The sequence below is a fragment of the Myripristis murdjan genome, chromosome 20 (genome assembly GCF_902150065.1).
Source record: "Myripristis murdjan chromosome 20, fMyrMur1.1, whole genome shotgun sequence".
NCBI classification, from domain to species: Eukaryota; Metazoa; Chordata; class Actinopteri; order Holocentriformes; family Holocentridae; genus Myripristis; species Myripristis murdjan.
Genome location: NC_043999.1, coordinates 9,066,377 through 9,090,340, shown reverse-complemented (window position 1 = coordinate 9,090,340; position 23,964 = coordinate 9,066,377). Strand labels below are relative to the sequence as shown.

Genomic DNA, 23,964 nt, shown 5'->3' with positions numbered 1-23,964 from the left:
GCTCTGGAGCTCTTTGTCAGGCTCACAGATGGACCGTTGTCATGTGAGGAGGCAGTCGTGGTATCTGGTGCAATTCCTCTTTCTCCAGGGCTTGCACAGAGACAGAAGGTTTTACCACACTTAGGCCACATCCACACTGATTAGTCTTGGTTGTAAAACAGCATTTTAAGTATAGTATGTCATCGAAATGTGGCGTAGCAGTAATACTCCCTACGCTGAAAAGCAAAAGTGTGGGATTTGCACTTTTAATATGCATCAGATAGTATAACCCAGGACATGTGACAGTTAAGGAGACGAGAGTGTTATCCATCGCCGCTGGGAGTCATTTCAATGGGAAAGAGATACCCACACAAGAATGATGAAATCACAAGTTTGTCAATGGGCGTCAGTGCTTTATCTGTACCATTATATTAAAATGCCTCCATATCTGCCTGTCCACGCCTACTACAACAACCCTGGAGTTCTTAAACTAAAACTCTGTCGGCTGTGTGTCCAAACAAAAAAAAAAAAAAAAAAAAAAACTTGTTAGGGTCTCGAATACACAGAATGCTGGGTCCTGTTGATCATTACATCTTCACCAGTAAGTTTATCTTTAACAAAGTGTGGCTGAAAGAAAAGAGAAGTAATATATGACTGGGTAAGTACAAAAAAAAAAAAAAAACCTGATTTCTGAACTTTTATTTTGAAAAAAAGAAGTCCTGAAATTCACTGGTCAATACTTAATTTAAAAAGGGGAAAAAAAGGATGCAGTCGTCTTCAAAAATGTAATTATTTTGTAAGCAAGGGTCTTTGTGCAAAAACAACAGTATCTCAACAATGTGTTGTACAGTCATGCCAGCAATCATTTTCTGTTTTGTACGTTTATTTTTGTCTTTGCGGTGCCTCTTTTCCACCGACACTTTTCATGGTAATACCTTGTATTGACTGGAAACTTTCTCTCATTCTAATCTATATCATCCTTCCTCTGGACTCCCAGCAGCATCTCCCATTTGTTACTTGATGTTACCTGTGTGCACAGCCACTTTCCTCCATTTTAGTCTCCTCAGTGCACAGCCCGACTCCTGAAATCCATTTTCTCACTACGCCGCTGCCCACCTAATCCCCCCTAGGGTGAGGCGGACCCGCTGTCATCATCGCCTCCTTTTGCATGTTGAAAACTTCCTCCTTTCATCTGCATGGTCAGTGGGGGCCTGAACAAAACTCAGAAAACTGAAGGAATGCTTTTTAAAGCTCACTCACGGGGGCAAGCTTCATCCAAAACAGCTTTCATACACACTGTTTACAGGGTCAGACCTCTGCTCTCCTCTGGCAGAGCTTTCCAATAACAGTGGTTGTAATTAATGCACCAGAGGCTGTAAACAAGTGAGATTTCCATTCTCATTCAATAATGGAAATATGTCATTTCTTTATGGCAATGAGTTAATTTAGCATGCACTTTCTTTCACAATTGGCCCCACAGATAGGCCTAGATATTTGAAAATGAGTCTTACTAGAAAACTGTACTACATATCACAGACATGAGTTTTTATTGGCCAAGCTTCTGAAGGGAACTGATAAATGAAAAGTCCCAAAAAACAGTAAAATCATTTCAGCCAATATCATTTAATTAGCTAAACTGATCACACCCCTCAGTGTTAATCAGTGTTACCTGACAAGGCACAGGTGACAACAGATGTTTTTTCCTGTTTTTGCTGGCGTCATTTGACACCTGCCACATGAGCATCTTTGCCCCAAACTAATTACTGTTGCTGCTGCTGGAAACATAAATCACACAACTTCCTCTATGCCAGGATCTTTTTTTTTTTTTTTTTTTCTTGGGAAAGACCTACTTGGCACCAGGTGATAAACACAGAAAAGGTAAAAGCTTTCACTGGCTGAATCAACATGCTATACTAACCTGCAAAAGACAGGAGCATTGACAGGCATTTATTTATAGAATAATGTGCAGGGGTATTACTTTAATTGACTATAGGTCCACTGAAGTATTTGTTGACAAAGTAGTGGCACTTTTACACTCTTTCTATCCCATATTTTGAATTATTTTCTTTTGATTCCACTTATTTCGTCTTCATTTTTCATTGTACAAGTCCTAACCTCCATTTAAACAGCTGAGCAACAACTGGAGTCAATGTAGATGATCAAACAGTGAGTAAATAGACAAACGCCAGCTGCTTTGATCATGTCTGTGGTGGTATCTCTGTGGGTGGTCACCTCAGACGTAGTTCACACCCAGAAGCTACTACCACTTTTATGGAGGTTTTATTTTCAATTTTGAATCCCTCGCTAATTGACAGCACTGACTTTCCATCTGTCTCCAACTACTTCAGTTCCAGTCATTGCCAGCAGGAAGATGGATGGCTCCCAAGGTCTTTCATCCAAAACCTACATTGCATGGCCGTGCTTGTGTTGAATATTTGATTGCATACTGTTTGAGGAAATTGGAGCATGAGCGAAAATGCCACAGAATTCTGATGTTACCTATGAAAAGCACATGCCTGGTGGTGGAATGCATGGCAGCGGTGAGAGGTATATCACCTTACCTGCGGGCTGTGGTCCAGTCAAGGCTGTGTGCTGTGTTTGTTACTGGCTGGTGCCTCGCTCTCCCTGTCCCTGCGGCAGCCTCCCCGACGCTCCGAAGGACTTCAGCTGCTCCTTCACCTCCTCGATCCCCACTGTTGCGCTGACCTTCCCACCCCAATCAGGGCAGAGTCTCTCCCCATCTTCCATCTTCACCTGAAGCCCAGTCTTTTCAACCAACACTCTCTCCCCCCCTGAATTGCATACCCTGCTCCAAAATGAATAAAAAGGGCATTTTCCTTGCCTCCCAAGTTCTTGTTTTTCCTCAAACTAATATGATTATTTCAGGTACATTTATGGCTCTGACTCTTTAAGTCTTTACTACTGTTTGCTTTCCATGCTGGCAAGCTTATAATTCAAGCTGTTTCATTACATTTATTGTAAGTCGCTCAGGGTAAGAGTGACAGCTAAATGCCAAAATTGTAGATGTAAAAGAAGTCCATTTTTTCCATTTCCACCAAAGAACAGCTTGCCAGAAAAGCTGACTCCTCACCCCACCCCCAGGTTTTTTTCCCTTCTCCCAGTAGCTGAAAAAAGGGAAGGTTTGTTGCCTAAATCCAATCACCGGAGAAGAGGGGATACGCCTGGCAGAGATCTGGAAATCACTCTTCTCATTTCATCTTTTTTATTGGGAGAATTGTTTTGTTGAACATGCATACTCGTTTACAACACTATATTGTTTTACTTTCATACACTATGTCCAAATTCATACTTAGGGTCCCTAATACATGGGAGTAGGAGTACTGAGTACCGAGTAACACTCAAGTATATCAATTGTACAATCAAAATCTCCAATAATGTAGGAAGGGCAACCTGCTTAGACCTATAAATGATTTTAGCCATGGGGTGTCAGGTTTGGCGTATGTGACACTGACGCTGCAAACCTTCCTCTTAAAACAGGATTGAAAAGCTCAAGTCTTTTTCTTTCTTCTGAATAGAGAGTTCTCCTTTTGAGCCTCGCCAGGATTTCACCAGCCTTACAGTGAATGTCCACAGACAGTGTTCCCAAAAACCTTGAAAACTCTATGCTGGAAAATTTTGGAGGCTTTTGAGGCTTGGAATTGGAGCAGACAAATCTGCCTTTACCCAGGTTAGTGTCATGTTGGCCAGAATCACCAGAGCTGTGGTAACATTAACCATGGTCCCTCCACTCTTCATGCACCATCCACTCCCACAACGCCGGAGACTTTCTTCCATGCTGCTGCATATTTTAATCCATCTCTGTGCTCAGGAAGAGGTTCCTCATAGAAACTGGAGACAGTGAGGAGCAATTTCTCCGCTATGATCATATTTTTCTGCGGAGAAACAAGGTCTTTTATGAGTGTACGTCAATCAAACAGACATCCAGCACTGCATTCGTCAATGCTTGCTTCAGACTCCTGAAATTTGCATGAAGTTAACTTGAGCTCTACCTTGGACACCAACTCCTTCCCGCTCTGCTCGCAAATTCTGGCTGTTCACCTTCCTGCAATCCCACAATGCTCTGCTGCAGTGTATAAACTTGCTATCCAACAAACAAACAGGTGTGTAACTTTGCATGCAAATTTGGACATTGACTCTTACCGCCACTGTTTGTTTATCTTTTAAAGCAAGCACAAGCTTTGGGAGCAAGGTACCGAATTGTAGAGTGACACTTTGCTGAATATGCTTTCATTTATAGATTGGAAATTAGAGTAAGGACATAAACTCACTATTGTTTCTTGCAGCATCATTCTTTCTGAGCTGGGCACAGTCGCTCACATGGAGCTGAAAAAGCTCCAATCGATCCCATCAATACTAGCCATCCAGCCAGAGCTCCCAAGTCGTTTTTTGGCCCAGTCTTTGGCTTCTCTCCCCACAGAGAGCCCACAGCGGCTCCAGCTAGAGTCGAAGTAATAATTAGCCAACCTCCCCACACAGCCTTGGCCTCTGAAGTTAAATTAACCGCATGGACATTAAGACGAAGAAATGGACTGGGGACATCTTGAAAGCAGACTAAATCATTTCGCTGATTTGGTTTTGCACCTCTCACAAAGCTGCGAGAGACGTCCGCTGTGGGATTATGGGCTCTGATTGGTCAATTTTCAGCCAATTGACCAATCAACTGACGCACAGCTAGACAACCTGGCCCTTACAAGGGATGACTTACAGCAAACACAACACATCGATGGCGGCACCATTAGTGGCTCAGTTAGAAATTCTGCCTCCAGGGAGAGAGAGAGCGCCTTATTTCCTTGTTGTTTAAGGAATTTTCTAACAAAAAATGTCAATTCCATGAAACAAGTTAAGATTTAAGATGATGACTATTTTTTACAGTGGAGGCTTGCCCTTCCCTAACCTTCTTCCAAGGCTCTGTCTTCCACACAGAGCAGAAAAGCCTGGAGGAAGGAGCCTGATTATTGTGGAGGAAAAGGGGATCTAATAAGACCCACCTCTTCATCTCTTGAGTTGTCCATCTGAATTTGAACAGGAGAGGGCAACGTGTTAATGCTGCCAATATTTTGCACACGTCTCCTCGATAACATGATTTAATATTGCCTCCAAGGTCTCCATATTTCACAGACAACTCTTTTTTTTTTTTTGCCTTCACTCGCTTCCTGCGGAAATATATTCTGTAAGGGCCGGGCAGAAGTGGAAAGGAAACCCTCTCAGAAATTCTCTCCATCCGGTAAGACCAGAAGTCCAAGGTAAAAGGTTAGTTTTGTCAAGGCTAGCCCGCCCAAACACTAAGACAGGAGTGAGCAGACCCATTCCCGGAGAAAAGGATTCAGTAACGATGCTGCACAAAAGAACGGACAGGTGAATAAATGACTGGCAAATTGCTATGTCTGTCAAATGCATATGCAGGCGTGTGTACGCGTGTTTTCGTCTGTGTGCGCGCAGCGTTCGTGTGAAACACAGAGAGGCCGAACGCGAGCAGAAATAAGTGTGCTGTGTTTTTAGAAGGCTGTGTTTTTAGACAGTGACATCTGACGGAGGAGGGGGAGAACAGATGTACTTTGTTCATGCGTCTGACAGGTGTACCAAAAAGCTCCCTCTCCTCTCCACTTCACTGACATGCATGCATACACTCCTCTCCAAATCTCCCCTGAGCCATACGCCTCTCTCCTCCCTCCTCTGTCCCTCAGTCACACACCAACCTACCTGCAGGGGGAACCTCACCGGCGACCGAGCGACGTGCCTGGGATCCTATTAAAAAAGCGACTGTATGTGCTGTGTTCTCTCAAGTGTAAAGCCTATTTCTTTCCCTATGAGCTAAACAGCTTGCAGTCGCTTGACGCTCTGGTGGTTTGTTGCAGATGGAAAATAGAGCTGCAGAGGCTTGGTTTGTTTGTTTTGCTGTTTGGTTCTGATCCAGATACGTGGCGCGCAGTTGAGGGGGTTCTTGGCTCGGTTCAGAAATGCGACATGTACATATAAGCTTCTGCTGGTTGGTCCCAAGCAGCGAATTAAACCAGCTTTGCCCAGTTTTAATCCCAAATTCGGGATTTCTGTTGAGAGAAACTTGTGGATCAAAGTTGGAAAATGTTTCTCAAAAGTGGAAACTTTCGGAAGACTGAAAAACTGTTTAGGGGTAATAAATTCATTTTTATTTATTTGTTAAAGGCTATGATCAAACTACATTTTAAAGGTCAGAAACATCAACCAATTTTAAACGATAATCCTCTAAATCAGTGTTTTCAAAAGATTTTGGCTGCATTTTTGGTGCTAAGTGCTTATTGCTGTAATGTTTTTCTAATGCACTCGACTGGGCATCATCAGGCAAGCACAATGCCTCGGATTTATGTTGATACAGTTGGAGTTTCTGCAGCTGGTGCTCTTTTCTCTGCAAATTCAGCCATGATGGCAAACAGTGCTCATGCTAACCACCCAGCTCCTTCTACAAACTGCTGTCGCTGACAAGATGACATAAATAGATGAAGCTGTTGTCACCCACTACTTACTGAATTGCCTTTTTGAAGCTACAATTTATCCCTCATCGTCAAGGCCATCTTGTAACTTCTTGGAAACCATGACGAAAACCCAGACTTGGGCAGCAGGCTGGGACTGGGGAGGAGCAAGCAGAGCTATATACAAACAAACAATGTGAATCCTTAATTAAGATTCGTGTTAGGATACATTATGGTAAATCTGGGCTGGCTAACAAATGCCCTGAATGAAGTGGAGAGCAGAATACCTCTGTATAGTACAATCGGTCTGTATAATACAAGCTGAATGGAGAACAAGACATTTTCAGTGATGAAGCTACCCTTAAGAAGAAAATGTAGCTGATGTTAGTCTCCAAACTTGGGGGGAAAAAACACGCACACAAGGCCACTGTCAGTGCCATTGCCTTCATATTTCACTCACTTTATGCCATCACTCCCTCCCTGGGGAAATGAAACACACCGCTGTCATTCAGTGTGGATTTGACAGCACAAAAAACTGACAGATAAATGCACATGCTGCTGCGGCTACACATGGCTGTATTTTGAATTCCAGCTGGATGATGCAGCACACCCGCACGAAGGTAACCACACCTTAAAAACATTACGTTACCCTCTTTTTGACATTTTTTCAGCCTAAATGGAACTATGAGTATGTAAATAACCATCAAGGAACATTTACAAAGACCTGAAACTAGCTGTGGAGATGATAACCTCATAATAAATCAGAAGGTAAATAGGTGTTTTTCCCATTAACGTCCATACATTTGAACTGTTTTTTTTTCCCACAGCCAGCTTATAGGCCATCTAGTGGCAGCGAGGAAGAACAGCATTTCAAAAAGCAGAGGTTTCACTGCTCAACCCTGTGCTCTTAACTTATCCGCTCCTGTCTACCAAAGGATTTTTACGTTCCAAGGTGTTTAGAGAGGCAAATGTTAAAGCTTTCATGAACAGGCCACAGGTTGAATCCCTAATGAGCAATTGTGATTAGCAAAACAAAAATTTATTCATATGAAAATGTTATCAGTCTCGTCATTGTCATTACTTTAAAGGATCAGCCATGTTCCTGCATGAATCACATCGCTGTAACACTTTTTTACACTGCGGCTGCGACCTTCAGCTGCTCTCAGGAAATGTTTCACTGGACAGCTAAATTTACATGTCAACTCTCTGACCTGTGGATAAAGTTCAAATAGCAGCAGATGTCTGCAGACGTCAACAGCCAGGAGAAAATTGCTCAGGCGGGCTAAGAGATCCACCTTTGGAGGACAGCAAAGAGGAAATGACTCTCAAATGATCTCCATTACAGCCAAGGTCAAGCATTCACAACATGGAATTACCTATGTATAGCACATTTCAGGTGTCACAGAGCATTTTTCTTTTTTTCGATCAGAAATACAAATTAATTGGAGTTACTAAAGCATGTTTTTACTCACATTTTATGCAGCCAGTAACTGTTGAAGAGGGTCAAAAAGGTCCAGTGTGGTCCTTTAAAAGATATATATCACACCTTTGTATCACACCATTATATCACTGATAAACTCACAACACATGCAGTGGCTTCTTCTTCCTCTGCTCTGGTGAAACTGAAACACATTGGGTATTAAACAATGAAAGTAGGGCTATAATGAAATAAATTTTAAATGAAAACAATGCAGTTCTAAGTACCCAACTTTGAACTCCCATCGCTCCCAAAATTTAAACTCCTATTGCCATGGTGAATTAGACCCTTGTGAAATGACTATTTTACATTTTTGATACAACAAATACTCTGAATGCCTTTCTGACTTTCAGACAATCGCAATCCATTCAATTTGCAGTGCCTTTTAAAATTAAGAGTGGTTTTTGAATGGCTCACCATACATTCGAAGGCCTTGGCGGAACAAACGAGACGGGAGACTTAGATAACACGACTGGTGCATTTATCGTTGGATTTATGAAATATTTTCATTTGGGCAGTGAAGTTGACATGCCCTTGACACCTACACTGGTCCTTTTAAAGATGTGGAATAGTGCAGAAAAGAGTCTATTGGCGTCTTTGAAACGGCGATGCTCAGGAGAGGTTTTAATACACTGTCATCTGCAGTGACCTGAAATACATCGGGGAGTATATCTGCGCGGGCAAATGCAAGTAAGGAACACGCATGCATACACACACACACACACACACACCGTTCTCTCTCTAGTAGTGATTCTTATTGCTGTCACAGGGAGAAGGGCAGGTGCTGTAACCTTTTGCTGCTACTCCTGTCAGAGTGAAAAACCCAGCTGTGCGGTGGGAGTGACATACTGCAAATGGGCCTTCAGCCTCTTATTGGCATTCAGTGAGCCTAACACATCTCTCTTTCTCTGTCCCCCAACACACACACACACACACACACTCACACACACATCCACCCTCCTGCTTGTCACTGTGCATAATGATAAGCCCATCCAGAGCACCATCTTGTGGACATTCACCACTTTAATAGTTGTCTAAAATGTCACTTATGATTAGATTCAATTAACCAACTGACTAATCAACTTCAATCAAACATGTCTGGGAGGTTTTTTTTTTTTTTTTTTAAGACACAGTTTTAATTATGATTTTAATTTATGAAAATCAAATCTCTGATGTTTACTCTTAGTTATGAGGCATAACATCATTAGCGCTGTCGTTAACCAACTCTGCAGCATGAGGCTTAGCGAGACACGCTGAGTGAAGATACACGATAATTGACTTTTCTTCCTGGTAAAATTAAATTAAATGATGGAGAGAAGTTTGAGGACAAGTCACAGAACTTTGTGATATCTTTTTTTTTTTTTTGTACAACTAACGACAAAAAATGATGAATATCCTGACACACTCCCAGGCTACCCCTGCGCATAGACTCAGCTACCCCCTACCAGTTCATGCACATCACATTCAAAATTCAGTGTGTGTGAGTGTGTGTCAGTGTGGTGTTTCTCTCCCCAGGGTATGTAGCGGTGCCACCCCACTGCCTATGCTGTGGTGCAGCCATCTGGATCACAGTGGGAAGCACCTGCTTGCAGGTTGACACCTTAACACCACATCTGCCACATTCTCATTGCCAATCATTTTCAAATGAAAACCTTTTCCTCCATATTAGAAATAGATGTAGTTTCCCACAAGGCATGGATGTAATTTCCGGGCAAACCTGTCCTATTTATTGAACCTTTCTGTGATTCTGTCGTCTTCTTGGAACTTCACTGAGGTTTGCTGCTCTTTTTCAGCAGCACACTTCATAGTCAAACAGTTTATACCTGGAAGCAACACCGAGCATAACAATCCACTGATAATACCAAAGACGATCTACACCCACTTCTGCAGAATAGTGGATTAAAAATATGCATTTAGTAAACATGGCTCTCATTTGGCTCATCTTGAAAATCACAGTTTGTTGGCTTGTTTGTTTTCCCAGCAATGTCAAGACAGTCAAGTGTTGGTTTGTTTACCAATCTCACTTAATGTTTTCAGCCTGCTCCAGATTTATTGAACGCTTAACTCAATCAGAAGTCCCAGCGGAGACAAGCAATCAGCTGGGCACTGCCATACCCATGCCCTCTGATGTCAAGTTGCTCCTGCAAGATGCACCGGCTGCATACTGATTCCAGTCCAGTGCCCGCAGGTGGAGCTGGAAAATCTATACCGCATCTTCAGCTGTACTCTTATGACCATGTGAGAGCTCAAACTAACACTTGGATGTACCTGCGCGCGTGTCTTGAATGGAGTAAATAATCAATCTTTGTGAAGCTGGGGATGCTACATGTATGTTTTTTGTCATTTAACTGCTCTGTGATTATGCCTTCTAGATCACATTAGATTTAAATACCAATTTTAAATCTACAATGGGTAACACCGAAAATTTCACCATCACACACATAAATCAAAATGATGTCCTTTGTGATTTGATCCGCACTAAACCAAAACCACTTTGGGTTCAAACATGGTTTCACAAAACGTCCCGGCTTCATGTAATATTATTACATCTTTCTACAATTAGCAGTTTTGCAAATAACCTCCACAGATTACCTTTAAATGGATACTGCTTAAAGACAAGTGTGATAATCAGACATTTAATACAGAAATCAAAAGTATTTTACACATCAGAGTTCAAAAAAAACGTATTATTATTCTTTAATTTAAAAAAAAATATCTGATATCATCCTCACACAATATCACAACTGTCAGCACATTATACTGTCGACACATTTCTTTGAATATAGTGGATTGAAATTATTTAACTATAATGCAGTGACGGACCAACTGTGCTCCTCATGTTGGCATAAAATGTCCACATGCTGCTCACGGGGAGTAAAGCAGCAGTTCCTTCACGATTTCCATTATTTATGATTTCCAATGTAAAGATACATAGCCGGTCCATTATAGCTGAGAGAAGAGCTGTGAAGCGTTGTCCACATTTACAGCTTCCCTTGGTGGCTCTCTGGCAATCTAATGGGTCAAATAAATACAGGAAAAAGCACCAAGAGAAATAAAATTAATGTTTAACAAGTTCAAGATGTCTGTGCTTTTTTTTTTTTTTTGGTGTGAATTTGTTTACGACTCCACCTTTACCTGTGTTTGTTTCTTGGGTTCAGGGGCGACAGATTTGGAAACACTCGTCACGTCCCTCTGGACTTGTGTGAAGATCTGATTGAGGTTCTCCACCTTCTCATTTTTCACCGCGTTGATCTGTGGAAGCCACACGTTATTTCACTTAAAGCTACACCCAATGGAGAATATACAGAATATTCATGTGCAAAAAAAAAAAAAAAAAAACACGACAAAGGCACAGGGTGAGCTTACGTGCTTGAGCGTCGTCGTGACAGGTTTGGCTTTATTCTTGAGCTTTGTTTGCTTGTTCGCCACTTGAAAGACGTTCTTCTGCTTTTTCCCCTTTTGTTTGTTCTTTGCCATGTTCACCTAGAGAGAGAACACCGATCCTCATGAATAAGTTCACGTGGGAGTTTTCCTTTCATGTCATGAGCATCTCATATTTTGTTTTTTTTTCCTCCTCGCTGTTTTTAAGCCCACAAGCTCTCAGCCTGCGTGCACTGGAGGCAGTTTAGAAATTGATCACCTATAAGCTCCCTACAGATACTGAGGGTGTGCACCTACACTCCATGGCCATTTCATTTGGTACACCGCTGATACTAACAGCTCACTCCTCCAGAACCAAGTCATACATAAAGCACAGAGTCTGAGGAAACAGTCAAGAAGTTCATTTACACTTTGACTGAGTGGTGGAAGAACGAGACTTCATTTAACTTTCAGCTAAAGCTGCAGCTAATGATCATTTTCATCATCGATCAATCCACTTTTCAGCTGTTCTACTAATCATCAGTCTGTTATGGGTGTGCAAAACACTCACTCACTCACTCTCACCAGCATCCAAAAGGTCCCGACGTATTAATTTTACATGCTGATATGCGAAGGAATAATATAAATGGAGAAAAGCAGGAAAATATTAGTGTCTTGGTGATCTCAGTGCAGCTGGAATCAAATGTGTGACTGAAATGATGATGAATAACCATTTTACCAACTAATGGATTCACTGCTTTGAACACGGTGTGATCACTGGTGCCAAAATGCACAGACTTCAGCATCTCAGAGAAGAAAGAAAACACCTGATCTCCTGGGATTTTCACGGCCCCACGGTGTCTAGACTTCACCGAGAACGCTGTGAGAAAGGAAAATAAATCCCGTGGGTGGCAGCGGCTCATTCACGAGAGAGGTCAGTGGAGAACGGCGAGACTTATTCAGACGACCAGGGAGGCCACGAGTTGACAAATAACAACAGAGGAGCATCTCTCAACACAACACTCTTTAAAATTTGAGGCAGACGAGCCGCAGCGGCAGAAAATGATGCTGGGTTTCTGTCAGCTACAAACAAGAAGCAGCTACAGTCAGAACATGATCATCACAATCTAAATTATTCCACATGGTTCCACAAATCCTATGTGACAGAATTTGGCATAAATAATATAAAACTGATCCATCCTACCCACTGTCAACAATAAGGACTACATGTCTGGACTTTAATTCAATATTATTGTTCAAATCCTGATTATTATTGGTGAATTTGGGATAACGTGTCACATAATTCTGCTTTCTTAACTCACAATAAACTAATTTCTAATTGCGAATTCTGACAAAATTAGGTATAAACATTTTCAGGAATATTATCTGACAATTTTAGAATTTTGTTAATAGTCAAACTGTGATTCAGTTCAATGGGTTGAACATTAACTTCATTATTAAAATGTGACTTTGCATGTGTGAGTCATATTGCCTTATGTATCAATACTATATCAGTATACTATACTATAACCAATAGAAAACAGCCTTATAGGTGTCCTGATTGTGATTTCACCCACATGGCCTGGCCATAATAAAGGCTGGTGGTGTCATTAAGGCATGGGGAGTGTTTTCTTGCCACCCACCCACCCACACACACACACACACACACCCACACACACACACACACACACACACATAAAGACACAAGCTGCACTGTTTCAACTGGACACAATGGGTTAACATGTGATGTAAAGAAGTCACCTCAAGGCGGCTTCACCTCAAATCTCAAAAGATTGCCTGCGAGATGTTAATTTCCAACTATATCCTGATGCACATGCCTTGAAATCCCTTTGCAAGATTTTTGGACACATGATTCCTCCATGAATTCAGGCTGCGAGGCAAAACAATGGGTCCTACTGACACTGGCAAGGTTTTACCAAGAGAGGAAACCACTGAGCGACCATGAGCTCAGTCTGCCTGCTGGAACACACCTAATGATAAGTTTATGTAATCCATATTTCTCCAAGTAAGGCAAAAGTCGACTAGTGTGTCACAACATGACAGCTGCTGACGGTGTGTGTCCGGTTTACGCGTCTGAGTTTGGCTGCCGAGTGTTAAAACACTTCATTAAACACGAAGGACTAATACTTCCAGTAGAGATACACGTAAACGAATGTAAACGTCGAGCTAAACCAACAAAAAAAACATCGACAAACCTTGGAAGAAAACTACTGTTGATATCCTCATGTGCTGCCCCTGCTGCGACTACAAATGTGACGTCTTTAGCGTGCGACAGCGGCCGCGTCCCAACATTACGCCAACGATTCCCAGTTGATTATTATTTTTATTTTTCATCTCGCCAGGTCACAAGATAAACCTAAGGAAACAATTACACAAAGGGTGATTGCTTTAGTACCATTATCTAGGCTAATCTCATGTTATTATCCTTTTTATTAATTAAATGTAAGAAAAAGGAAACCAAGAGGGAGTATGAAATAAGTTTTGGAATGCGTCCGCAGCCTGATCGTTGGTAAACGCGCTTAATTTGTAAACAGAGGTGTGCCGGGAGGGCGGGGTCGCTGCAGGGTTACCGGCTCCCTGTTTGGGACTGTTGGAAAAGTTTCCATAGGGTCAGGGAACATGTTGTATATTATATACTGCGGATAAAACTGAGCTTAAATATTACACAAACACTAATATCAGTGTTCACAAGGTAGGCTCAACTAAAAACAAAAAAAATACTCTTAATAATCTATAAATATAAATACTATAAAATGCAGTATATTAGGCCTATTAGATATGTGATGATCAATAGTGGGGTGACGTTTTTAGTGACTACTGTTTTTTGTAGACGATGTTTTGCGTCATTTTTGCATATTTCCACTGCCTGATATTTACAAGTAATATTGATATTAATATTTTTCGTGAAAATAAGTATGCAAAAGGGATTATTACAGGCTATGTGCGCCCGATTAAATATGCCAAATCCTGATCCTAATCTATGCTGGGATTTGTTTTCATCCTCCAAGTGGGACTGATGTTGCTGTTGAAATGAATGAATGAATGAATTAACATGCACCCAGCAACGTGGTGTCCCTGTAGTCTCCTGGGTAAACAGCAGATGGCAGCTTAGCACCGCCGCTGTGCGCCCGGTGTGTCACCTTGTGCAAATTCAACAAAGTCAATATTTAGCGTTGTATCATAGCCTGAGAAGCGTAAACAGAAGAGCATGTGTCGCTGCAGAAAGTGATGCGTTTGTTGTCCATTTATTCTTTGAAATTATCTGTCCTCATTTTTAGATGCTGTTTAGATTTGCCAAGCCACGTGGACTTTGAAAACAACACGTTTTAGGCATCGTGGAGCCTAATCCACTAAATTTTAGGATTATCTTTAACTGTCTTTAAATTGCATTAAAGTGCCACCAGAAGACTATGTCCATCCATTAGACTGTAGGCTATGTCAGTGTGTTGGAGTATGTTCACCATCCACCCCTACAGATTAAATCAAGCGCACGGCCCTGCATGCGGTGCAACAACAAATATATGGGATCAGTCCACGAGGATGCATTTAGCCAAATTATATAAACACGCCTGGCCTCTAAGTGCCTGCTGTCCATCACAGAGCAGATAAGAACCCATTTACTGCAGGTCAAATGAAATACTGTACTCCTGAGTGTGTGAAAGTAACACTTAGTGGTATTACAGGCCATTTGTCGGAGTGGCTGTGTGGTCCTGAACGCACCACCAGCGGCACGCCCGGCTAGCTCAGTCGGTAGAGCATGAGACTCTTAATCTCAGGGTCGTGGGTTCGAGCCCCACGTTGGGCGGTTCATCTTTTGGGACTACACTCTCGAGATTACAGATTATGTAGAATATACATGCAATAAACAAGATGAAATATCACTCAGCAAAGCCCACAGGCCCCATCAGCTGTAGAAGTGACGCTTTGCTGTGAGCTCCAATGGAGAGCGCAAGAAACAGTGCGTCTTAATGCTTCTACTGCTATCATTTACAACCAAACATCATCTAAAGGTGCATAAATCAAATTAAATTATCTGTTTATGAATTCATAATCTAACTGTTTTTTTTTTGTTTGTTTTGTTTTGTTTTGTTTTTGTTTTGTTTTATTTTTTTTGTAATCCAAAATGTAAACCAATTTTTTTTAGGTTATCCCTGATTAAACATCATTAAACTATAATATCCAGCGATCTATTGTGTAGGCCTATACGTCTGGTTTTATTTTATTTTGTTTTGTTATTATTAGGCTATATTATTTTTTATTATTTTATTTTTTGATTTATTTTATATTTTATTTTTGTATGTCCTTTTTTGTATTTCATTACTTTATTACTTTATTTATTTATTTACTTACTAAGCCTACTTACTTACTTACTTACTTAATTACTCACTTACTTACTTTGTTCGTTTGTTTGTTTGTTTGTTTGTTTTAATAGATCAGTGACAACATCCCTGTGATATTCCAGGTGAGTGGGGTTGTGTTATGGTGGGTCTGTCATACTTGATGTAATTTTTTAAAATCATGTTTCACTGAAACGTTCCCATAGTTTTTTGTTGTTTGTTGTTTGTTGATTTTTTTTTTTTTTTTTTAGTATTCTATTTTTTTTTTTTTTTTTTTTTGCTACCCCACAGGGTTCCAGTGGTTGCCTAGCAACGCTGATAACTTGTTTTCCCCCATCAATTTTAACGGACGCGGCAGTTGATCGGTTCATCTGTCAAATTTTGGCCAACAGGCGGTCATCTCGATACTCTGCGGCGACAGAGAGACACGAAGACGGACACCGTCAGCGAGAGAGAGAGAGAGAGAGAGAGAGAGAGAGAGAGAGAGAGAGAGAGAGAGAGAGAGAGAGAGAGAGAGAGAGAGAGAGAGATCCTCATTGATCCACAGTATTGCGGTACCGCGGCGCCTGTAAACTCCTCCCGGTCGTTGCGCGGACATCATGTGGCCAAGTCTTCCAGCCTGAGAGACATATCCATTCACAGGGGACCCTATATAAGCTGTCAGCTGTCAGGTGGAGGACACTTGCTGTTTTGCACCAGGGGACGACGCACATTATAACGGATTACAGCAGATACCCATAGCTCTCAAGTGTAACAATGTCTTGGGGATACGCAGCGGACAACGGTGAGGCACTTTTACACGTACGCTCCAGTCTAATGATGTTATTGAGAGGAACTTGTTAACAAAATGCATAGGATTGGGCCTGTCAGGGAGCTCTGTTGCATGGTGGAGAGACAGCCGTGCATGCATGAGTCACTGCAGAGATTTTAATTCATCCCTCTCCTGGTGGGGGGCCGCGCGTAACCACCTCTCCATCACCCCAGCCTTGCAAATGATCTCACTGACACACAGTGGCGTTTAAATAAACCAAGTGTCCCCTCACCCCTTGTGTCATTGCAGGACCCGACAAATGGGCTGATAACTTCCCGGTCGCCAATGGACCCCGTCAGTCTCCCATTGACATCGTACCTGCCGAAGCATCGTACGACTCCGGGCTGAAGCCGCTCTGCCTGAAGTACGACCCCTCCACCTCCCTCGACATCCTCAACAACGGACATTCCTTCCAAGTGACCTACGTCGACGACAGCGACAGCTCAAGTTAGTGCGACATTCATATCAGCCTCACTCAAAACAGCTCTGCGTGTGCGGCTCGGGGTGCGCACTGCAGAATCTGACTGAGAAATAAGAGTTGGCATCATCGTCTTTCCTGCCAAACTGGTTAAAGCACTTATGTATAGACATTTCCCCCCCTTTTCTTTAAATGTGTAACTAAAATGTGCCGTGATAGTGTTAAGCTATTATAGCACTCAATTTTGCTGCAAATTTCAGGACACTCAGGGTCCCATGATGATTTAAAAGATGCAGAACAAAATGCGTCATTCAGTTTTGATGAATGGGTGATGTGTTGGGTTTTTGTTTTTTTTTTTATCCGCAGCTGTGATGGATGATTCCATATCAAGAACTTACAGACTGTCTCGGCTTAATTTAATGTCAAGATTAATGCATAAAGCAGGGATGCGCCTTTAATGACTTGGCACCTGTAAAACCCCAGTGATAGTGAGCAAACAGGCCAAACGCTGATCGTTCTGCTAAAACAAATGGTTTTTTTTTGTTTGTTTGTTTGTTTTTGTTTTTGTTTTTTTTTTAATATTTAAAAGGCCTTGTTTTTTTCAGTAGATTGGCAACAGGAGCATCTTGGGAATACTCTGGATGAGATTCATTCAAAACCCGCACAGAAGGCTGGCGCACAATAGCAATTGAATTGGTAATGTAACCCCGGCGAACCTTTCCCACGCCTGCCCCTTTTTTTGCTCTGAGGGAGGTCAGAAGCTCAAAAAACAAAGGTTACTTTTTGCAAACAGAGCTGGTCTTGGTTAAACATTAATGTGTGAAAAGCACATGGGAATGTGTTTAGTAACTCCATAAAACAAGCCTGATCTTACTTTCCTGTGCCAATAACGTAGGATGAAACTTGCAGTAACTTATTAAATATATGTTCACGCTAATTCATTGGCTGAGCATGCACCATTGCATTCAGATTAGACAATATAATCCAAAGGCCACCTTCCAAAAGCTGACAAAATGATGGATCACTTACGCATAATAAATGTTATTTCTTTTTCTCTTTTTTATATCATTGATTTTGTAGTCAGACTCCCTTTTTTCTTTGCTTTTTTTGCTTGTTCTTTAGTTTATCTGATTTAGGGAATTGCAAAGTATGGTTACATAACCAACGCAATCCTGTGAATTGGGATTATGCGTATGCATTAGCCCAATTCACAATGGATATGTACAGAAATAATGAGAATACAATCCATCATTGCTGCTAAAAAAAAAAAAAAAAAAAACCTAAGATAGCTGGACTGTATGAACAATTTTTCCATGGCATATGAATAATTTTTTCCATGGCATCTTCTTGTGTTTATTTCCAAGCCTCAGATTCCCCAAAAGGGACAAGTGCATGCACAGTGGAAAAAGTAATGTCACAGCTCCTCAGAATACACAGTTTACTGTCTAATATTATTTATGCAAGGTAATGCCACTTAAGACGTGCACACCCTCAAACTGGTTTGCCTCACGGTGAATTCCCCACCTTCTTATCGTGCACTGCCAGTGGTTTTGAAGCAGATATCCTGTTTGGAGATGACAGAATGAGGCTTTGGCATCAGTGTTTATTGACATAAGGATTGGTATACAACAATATGGGCTTATCTGTGACTGCATTTGTATATTTAGATCCTTTATGTAAAGTAGAGCGGAGGTTTGATCTAACAATACCTGGACATCATCTTGGCCTGAGTCAACCCTGAATTTTGACCAGTGCTTACACAACAGGAACTGAGTCTGTTTCCATCAAATAGGAAGTCAGTGTACATCTGTGACGTGAATGAGTGACTGTGTTTATATGTGTTTGTGAATCTTGCTTAGCTATCAGCTGCTTCATCTCTTTTTGTGGTTTTACATCATTAATCCACGCATTTCTAGCCTGTGAAGAAGCAGCTGACATTACCATTTTCTCGTCACCCTGCTCAAGACAACTCTCTCTCATCAAAATTTTCTTCTTCTCAATATGTATCACAGTGCCGCTGTAGTAATGCAATTTATGGCGCAAGTCTAACTATGAATTGCTGCATTGTTTTTTTTGTTTTGTTTTTTTTTGACAGTGTTGCAAAGTCTAGGCAAACAAAATCCCCAGGGTGGCCCATTGCACTGTGATCTCATGGATACTGTTTCCAAGTGCCCATGCTCAGTGTGGGTTTAGCTCATGGGTGTTGTGTGTCTGATGTGCAGCTCTGACAGACGGGCCCATCTCGGGGGTCTACAGGCTCAAGCAGTTCCATTTCCACTGGGGATCCTGTGATGACCAGGGCTCCGAGCACACCGTGGAAGGGACCAAGTATCCTGCTGAGGTAAGGACCCACTGAACCACTGTATGCAGTCCACAAGGGTCACATGACTACCTTTATTTTGAGAGTTTGGCGATGATGTAGTTGGTTATACCAGTTTGTTCCAGCCTTGCATTTTAACTGGCTGACATCCTGGCACCGCAGTACAGTGCTGATATTGCACAGTATAGCACAACCTTAAATCCTGCTGACTTGCCTAAGTAAATGGCAAATGGTTGGTAAATGGTGTTTTAGTTCTGCTAACATTTCTTTTTCTGGCCAAGTAGAATTAGATATTAAGCCATGTTAAACAACCAAAGGGTGGTTGCTGATATTATGAGGCTTAACACTCTTGCTACCACCTGAAAAGCAATTTAGCTATACTAAATTATCCAGGTACACTGGCCAGCATAGCTCATAGTTCAAACTAACCTTACTAACCTGTAGCTACTGAGGTGAACTAGCCTGCTTACCCTCTGAGATCATGAATGCTATGGCCATGATGAATGAAAGTGGTAGGTTTTATCACGTGTTGCTTTTGCCGTCCCATTTTACGGGCTACGCCGCAGTCCAAAAAACTGTGATACTTTGGCCCCGCCCACTGAGGCTTAACTCATCCAATGAGATTACCTCCAGTTCTAGTAATCAGCTCTGCCTTCGAGGAATGTTTGCGTAGTTCAAACTCCAATCTGCCAAATGCTGATGCTTCATTTTTTTTCCCTTAAATTATGTTTTCATGAAAAGCTCCCAAAATGCCGTTTCCAGTCTTTTGCTCTGGCAGCAATAAGTCCTACATTAACTTCATCCCAAGAAACCGTGCTTTAAGCAAAGTTCAATTTCCTCCTCGAACAAAACTAATTTTAATGAGCCTATCCTTTTCTATCTGCTTTTCATTTCATCACCTGCCAATGAATAGAAGCTTTCAGGCGTGAAACCCCACAGTTGGTCTAAGCCACTGTACAAAAGGTCCTAAAGCTAAGGGGACAGAACTGACAGGCTCTGAAAAGGGACAAATCTTTGAATTATCTGACAAATGGCTTTGTCCTGAGTTTTTTTTTTTTTTCTTCTTCTTCTTCTTTTCCAGCTCCATCTGGTGCACTGGAACACCAAGTACCCCAGCTTTGCTGAGGCTGCTAGCCAGCCTGATGGGCTTGCTGTTGTAGGAGTGTTCCTGAAGGTCAGTGGCAAGCCATTTCACTATTATATTCATTGCCATAAAACACAGCATTACCGTGATTTATTGCCAGTGCCAGTATTTATCAATCATATAAATAACCTTTCACGATATTTGTATGATTTTTTTTTTTTTCAGATTGGCGCTGACAACGGCAGCCTGCAGACGCTTCTTGATGCCTTTGATGCCATCAAGAGCAAAGTATGTGCATATCTAAACAACATGTGTATAAAGATATTGCTGATTGGGTTATCTGACTAATCTGTTTGTTATCGACTTTCTGTTCCTTCCTGTGTGGTTTCCAGGGCAAGCAGACCTCGTTCGCCAACTTCGACCCTGCTACCCTGCTCCCAGGTTGCCTAGACTACTGGACATATGACGGCTCTCTGACCACGCCCCCCCTGCTGGAGAGCGTTACCTGGATCGTCTGCAAGGAGCCAATCAGCGTCAGCCCTGGTCAGGTACGGCTCGCTCAGATGGCCCCATTCAGTTGAAGCAGAGGGATTTGACTCACAGTCATGCTGGCTGTGTGCCCGTGGTCTAGAATAACCCTGTCTGCAAATCCTTTCTTTTATTACTATCTAAATCAAGGGCTTAATTGTTGAGATAAGCCGCACGGCTGAAACGAGAAGAAGAAACCCTCTCAGCACAATGAAACGCAATACAGCAGCGCAGAGCAGAGTACGTGTTTCACTTAAGGAACACAAAGCTCGCTTTTTCTCAACAAAAGCAGCTGTCTCACAGCTCTGATGATGTTTCCTCACAGTCCTCCTTTCTGATTAAAATGTGTGAGAGTCATTGTGTGGGAACTAAATATGGTGCAAGCAGGAAATGTGCAACCCACACATCTAGCCCTTACTGTAGGTGTAAAGACCTAGCTTCACTGAGTACGTGGCTCAAACCATACTTGAATAAACACAGTGTGCATCATTCCCACAAACTATTTACTTTCCAAATATATCTGGTCCTTCCAGTGAAATGGTTATTTTACATCTGGCCACCCATTAATTTACTTGTCCGGTTAAACCCACACTGTCTCCTCTCTCAGGTCTGTCCTTGTAGCTGGAGTCTTGTGGCCACGTGAAAATTAACACTGCCTAGTCAAATGTTTATTTCATGCCGGCGTGTAGGTGTCTCAAGGGAAAAAAAATGGGGGGAGTGTGTACATAACCTTTAGACATGGTGCCAGACAAAGCTCGTGCAGCACACAATGACAAAAGTCATTCATGTACAATAGCAGCCATTATTGGTAACACATGCTATTTGATAATCATTTATTATCAATTGATTATAAGAAGTTACACAAAAAAGTCAAAATCCTGAGACATGCATGATGTGCCAAAGGTGACTTGTTACTCACTGTGTACATTAAGAGAGCTTATATGCAAGTGGCTGAAGGCATTGCCAAAGTTCATTAGCCAAAGTTAATGATAAATCCATTAAACAGGTCAGCTGCTGCCGTGCCATTGCAGCGACTTGTTTTGCTGGCTTTGACTTAAGCGTCAGTCACAAAACTCCTAAGCCTCATTCCACGAATCAAGGCTAAGAATTTAAATCAGGGAGTCAAGCCAGCCAAGCGCTCGGCTTTAGCTTCACGTCAGTGGGACTGGTGATGTGTGTGTGGTGAGTGACAGTCACAGGAGGTCAGTGGGGATGAGTAACTCTGACTGTGTTCTCTCGTTTTGACAGATGGCCAAATTCCGCGGCCTGCTCTTCTCCTGCGAGGGCGAGGCCGAGTGCTGCATGGTGGACAACTACCGCCCTCCCCAGCCCCTCAAGGGTCGCAGCGTCCGTGCTTCCTTCCAATAATACCCCCTCCCCCTGCCCCTGTAGCCCTGCTGCCCTTTCCCTTCCCCCTGCTTGGCGAGACACCCAGAATTACCTCTCTTGCAGTGAGCCACAAATCACACATATCTCTCTCCGTCCAGTTTTAAAGAAATAAAATTCCTGTGTGGCCCATTCCTGCACTGCTGGGCTGTCTAGCTGTCAGGTGGAGCACTTGCAACATCAGCCGTGTTAATATCTTTGTTTTTTTCCCTGTATGATAATAAGTTAAGACGCCCTTTCATAGTTTATTTAATAGGTTGAACACTCCACAGTGGCTCTGTGACACGTTTACCGGTTTTTCACATCTGGTGCCAATGCTTTAGAGATATCTAACTGTGGTGTGTAGTTCTGTTTTGTGTCAATCATCAACCAGCATGCAAACAAAGCCAAGGCTGAAAATGTAGAAATATGGTCAGAATGATTCTACCGAGCCAGCAGGAAGATGAAAATTGAAGCAGTCCTGACGAGGTGTGGGGGGCTTTGGGTGGGTGAAACTACGTTGCCATCTGTGAGGAGGGCAAGGTACACAGGAAGAGGCTTGCACATTCAGAGAAACAGCCACACACTCATCCTGCCAGTCTGTCTGTAATCTCTGACCGACTGCCCGCCTCAGGATCACAGCAGCTTAATGAAACACTGCGGCTGCCTCCATCACACCCGATTGACTCAGAAAATCCCCCTCTGGCACATGCACACAGACACACAGCATCTCACACACACACAGTCACATGCAGACATATACACAGGCCATGCCTATAGGCACTGACCTGCTTATTGATAGCCGCTCTTTGTGCAACAATAAAGCAACAAAGGGCATGAGGACATGCTGCTGCTAGTGCTAGCTACTGAGCTCAATCATGATAAAGGCATATTTCTTTGTTTTTACAGCCTAATCTTCAAAACTAGCATCATTTCATCATTTCATCTGTCTGTCCCATGTTGTGTTTAGTGATTGTATGGATGATGTTTTATTTTATTTGTTTTTTTTTTAAAGCCTGACAGTTCATACAAAATTAAATGTTTTTAAGTTATTCCTGAATTATATTTTGTACCCGAAAGCTCATCTGAATTTTTGGTTGTCCTGATGATATAGCAATAGCGAGGAGTGGCCCTCCTTTTCCCAAATGCAAAAATGCGCAAAAAAACCTGTACCTTGTGTTGTTTTGAAACTCTATTGTGTCATGTGCTTGAACGCTTGAAACGCACATCTGCCGTGTAGGCAATGCCATAGTGGCTAATGCACAGAGCCAACAAAGAAATTAACCTGCCAAATGATAAGCTTATAGTGTCACCCTGGTGTTGGGCCAGGAAGGGTAATTCAGAGAAGATCACGCGAGGTCACCTTCAGCCTTGGGACCACAGAATCTTGCCCTGTCAGCATTGCTAAAATAATAATGAAGTCTGTCAGAAATCATGCATTTCCAGGAAGGATGATTGTTCTTGTTAATTAACTTAAAAAAAAACTTCTTATGCCAAGTTAGAGCCCCCCTGGGAGTATGTCTTGTTGTCATGCTATTTTGAAAGTGGACATTTTATTAGTTAAATAAATATATTTTATGACTAACCTGTGTCTGCTATACTTTGTATTCTTTGTAATTGAGCGAACTCTGAAAAGTAGTCCAAAATGATGTTTTCTTGCCTTTTTTATTAGAAATATTTTAAATAGGCTAACCTTTCATGTATCTATTTCTTGAGTGCTTTATGATCTGTAACTATATAGTACATCCCAGCCATAAATTGTTAAGCTATGTACTTTTTTCTTTTTGAAAATGTACT

The 23,964-nt window shown here is 42.0% G+C and overlaps 2 protein-coding genes and 1 non-coding gene across 3 annotated transcripts; 2 read left to right on the top strand and 1 right to left on the bottom strand.

Annotated features, from left to right (window-relative positions):
• Nucleotides 1-10,543: 10,543 nt before the first annotated feature.
• Nucleotides 10,544-13,601, bottom strand: rbis (ribosomal biogenesis factor). The gene is made up of 4 exons (XM_030078828.1): nucleotides 13,500-13,601; nucleotides 11,290-11,406; nucleotides 11,059-11,175; nucleotides 10,544-10,935 (listed from the first exon to the last, which is right to left on the bottom strand). The coding sequence occupies exons 2-4, from the start codon at nucleotides 11,398-11,400 to the stop codon at nucleotides 10,867-10,869; spliced, it is 297 nt and encodes a 98-aa protein (XP_029934688.1). The 5' UTR covers nucleotides 11,401-11,406; nucleotides 13,500-13,601; the 3' UTR covers nucleotides 10,544-10,866.
• Nucleotides 13,602-15,036: 1,435 nt separating this feature from the next.
• trnak-cuu (transfer RNA lysine (anticodon CUU)) lies at nucleotides 15,037-15,109 on the top strand. The gene has a single exon. It is a non-coding gene; the product is annotated as a tRNA-Lys (tRNA).
• A 1,076-nt stretch (nucleotides 15,110-16,185) lies between these two features.
• Nucleotides 16,186-23,752, top strand: LOC115378673 (carbonic anhydrase 1-like). Its single transcript, XM_030079087.1, has 7 exons — nucleotides 16,186-16,425; nucleotides 16,702-16,899; nucleotides 19,093-19,211; nucleotides 20,272-20,364; nucleotides 20,500-20,562; nucleotides 20,667-20,822; nucleotides 22,051-23,752. The coding sequence occupies exons 1-7, from the start codon at nucleotides 16,398-16,400 to the stop codon at nucleotides 22,168-22,170; spliced, it is 777 nt and encodes a 258-aa protein (XP_029934947.1). The 5' UTR covers nucleotides 16,186-16,397; the 3' UTR covers nucleotides 22,171-23,752.
• Nucleotides 23,753-23,964: the final 212 nt, after the last annotated feature.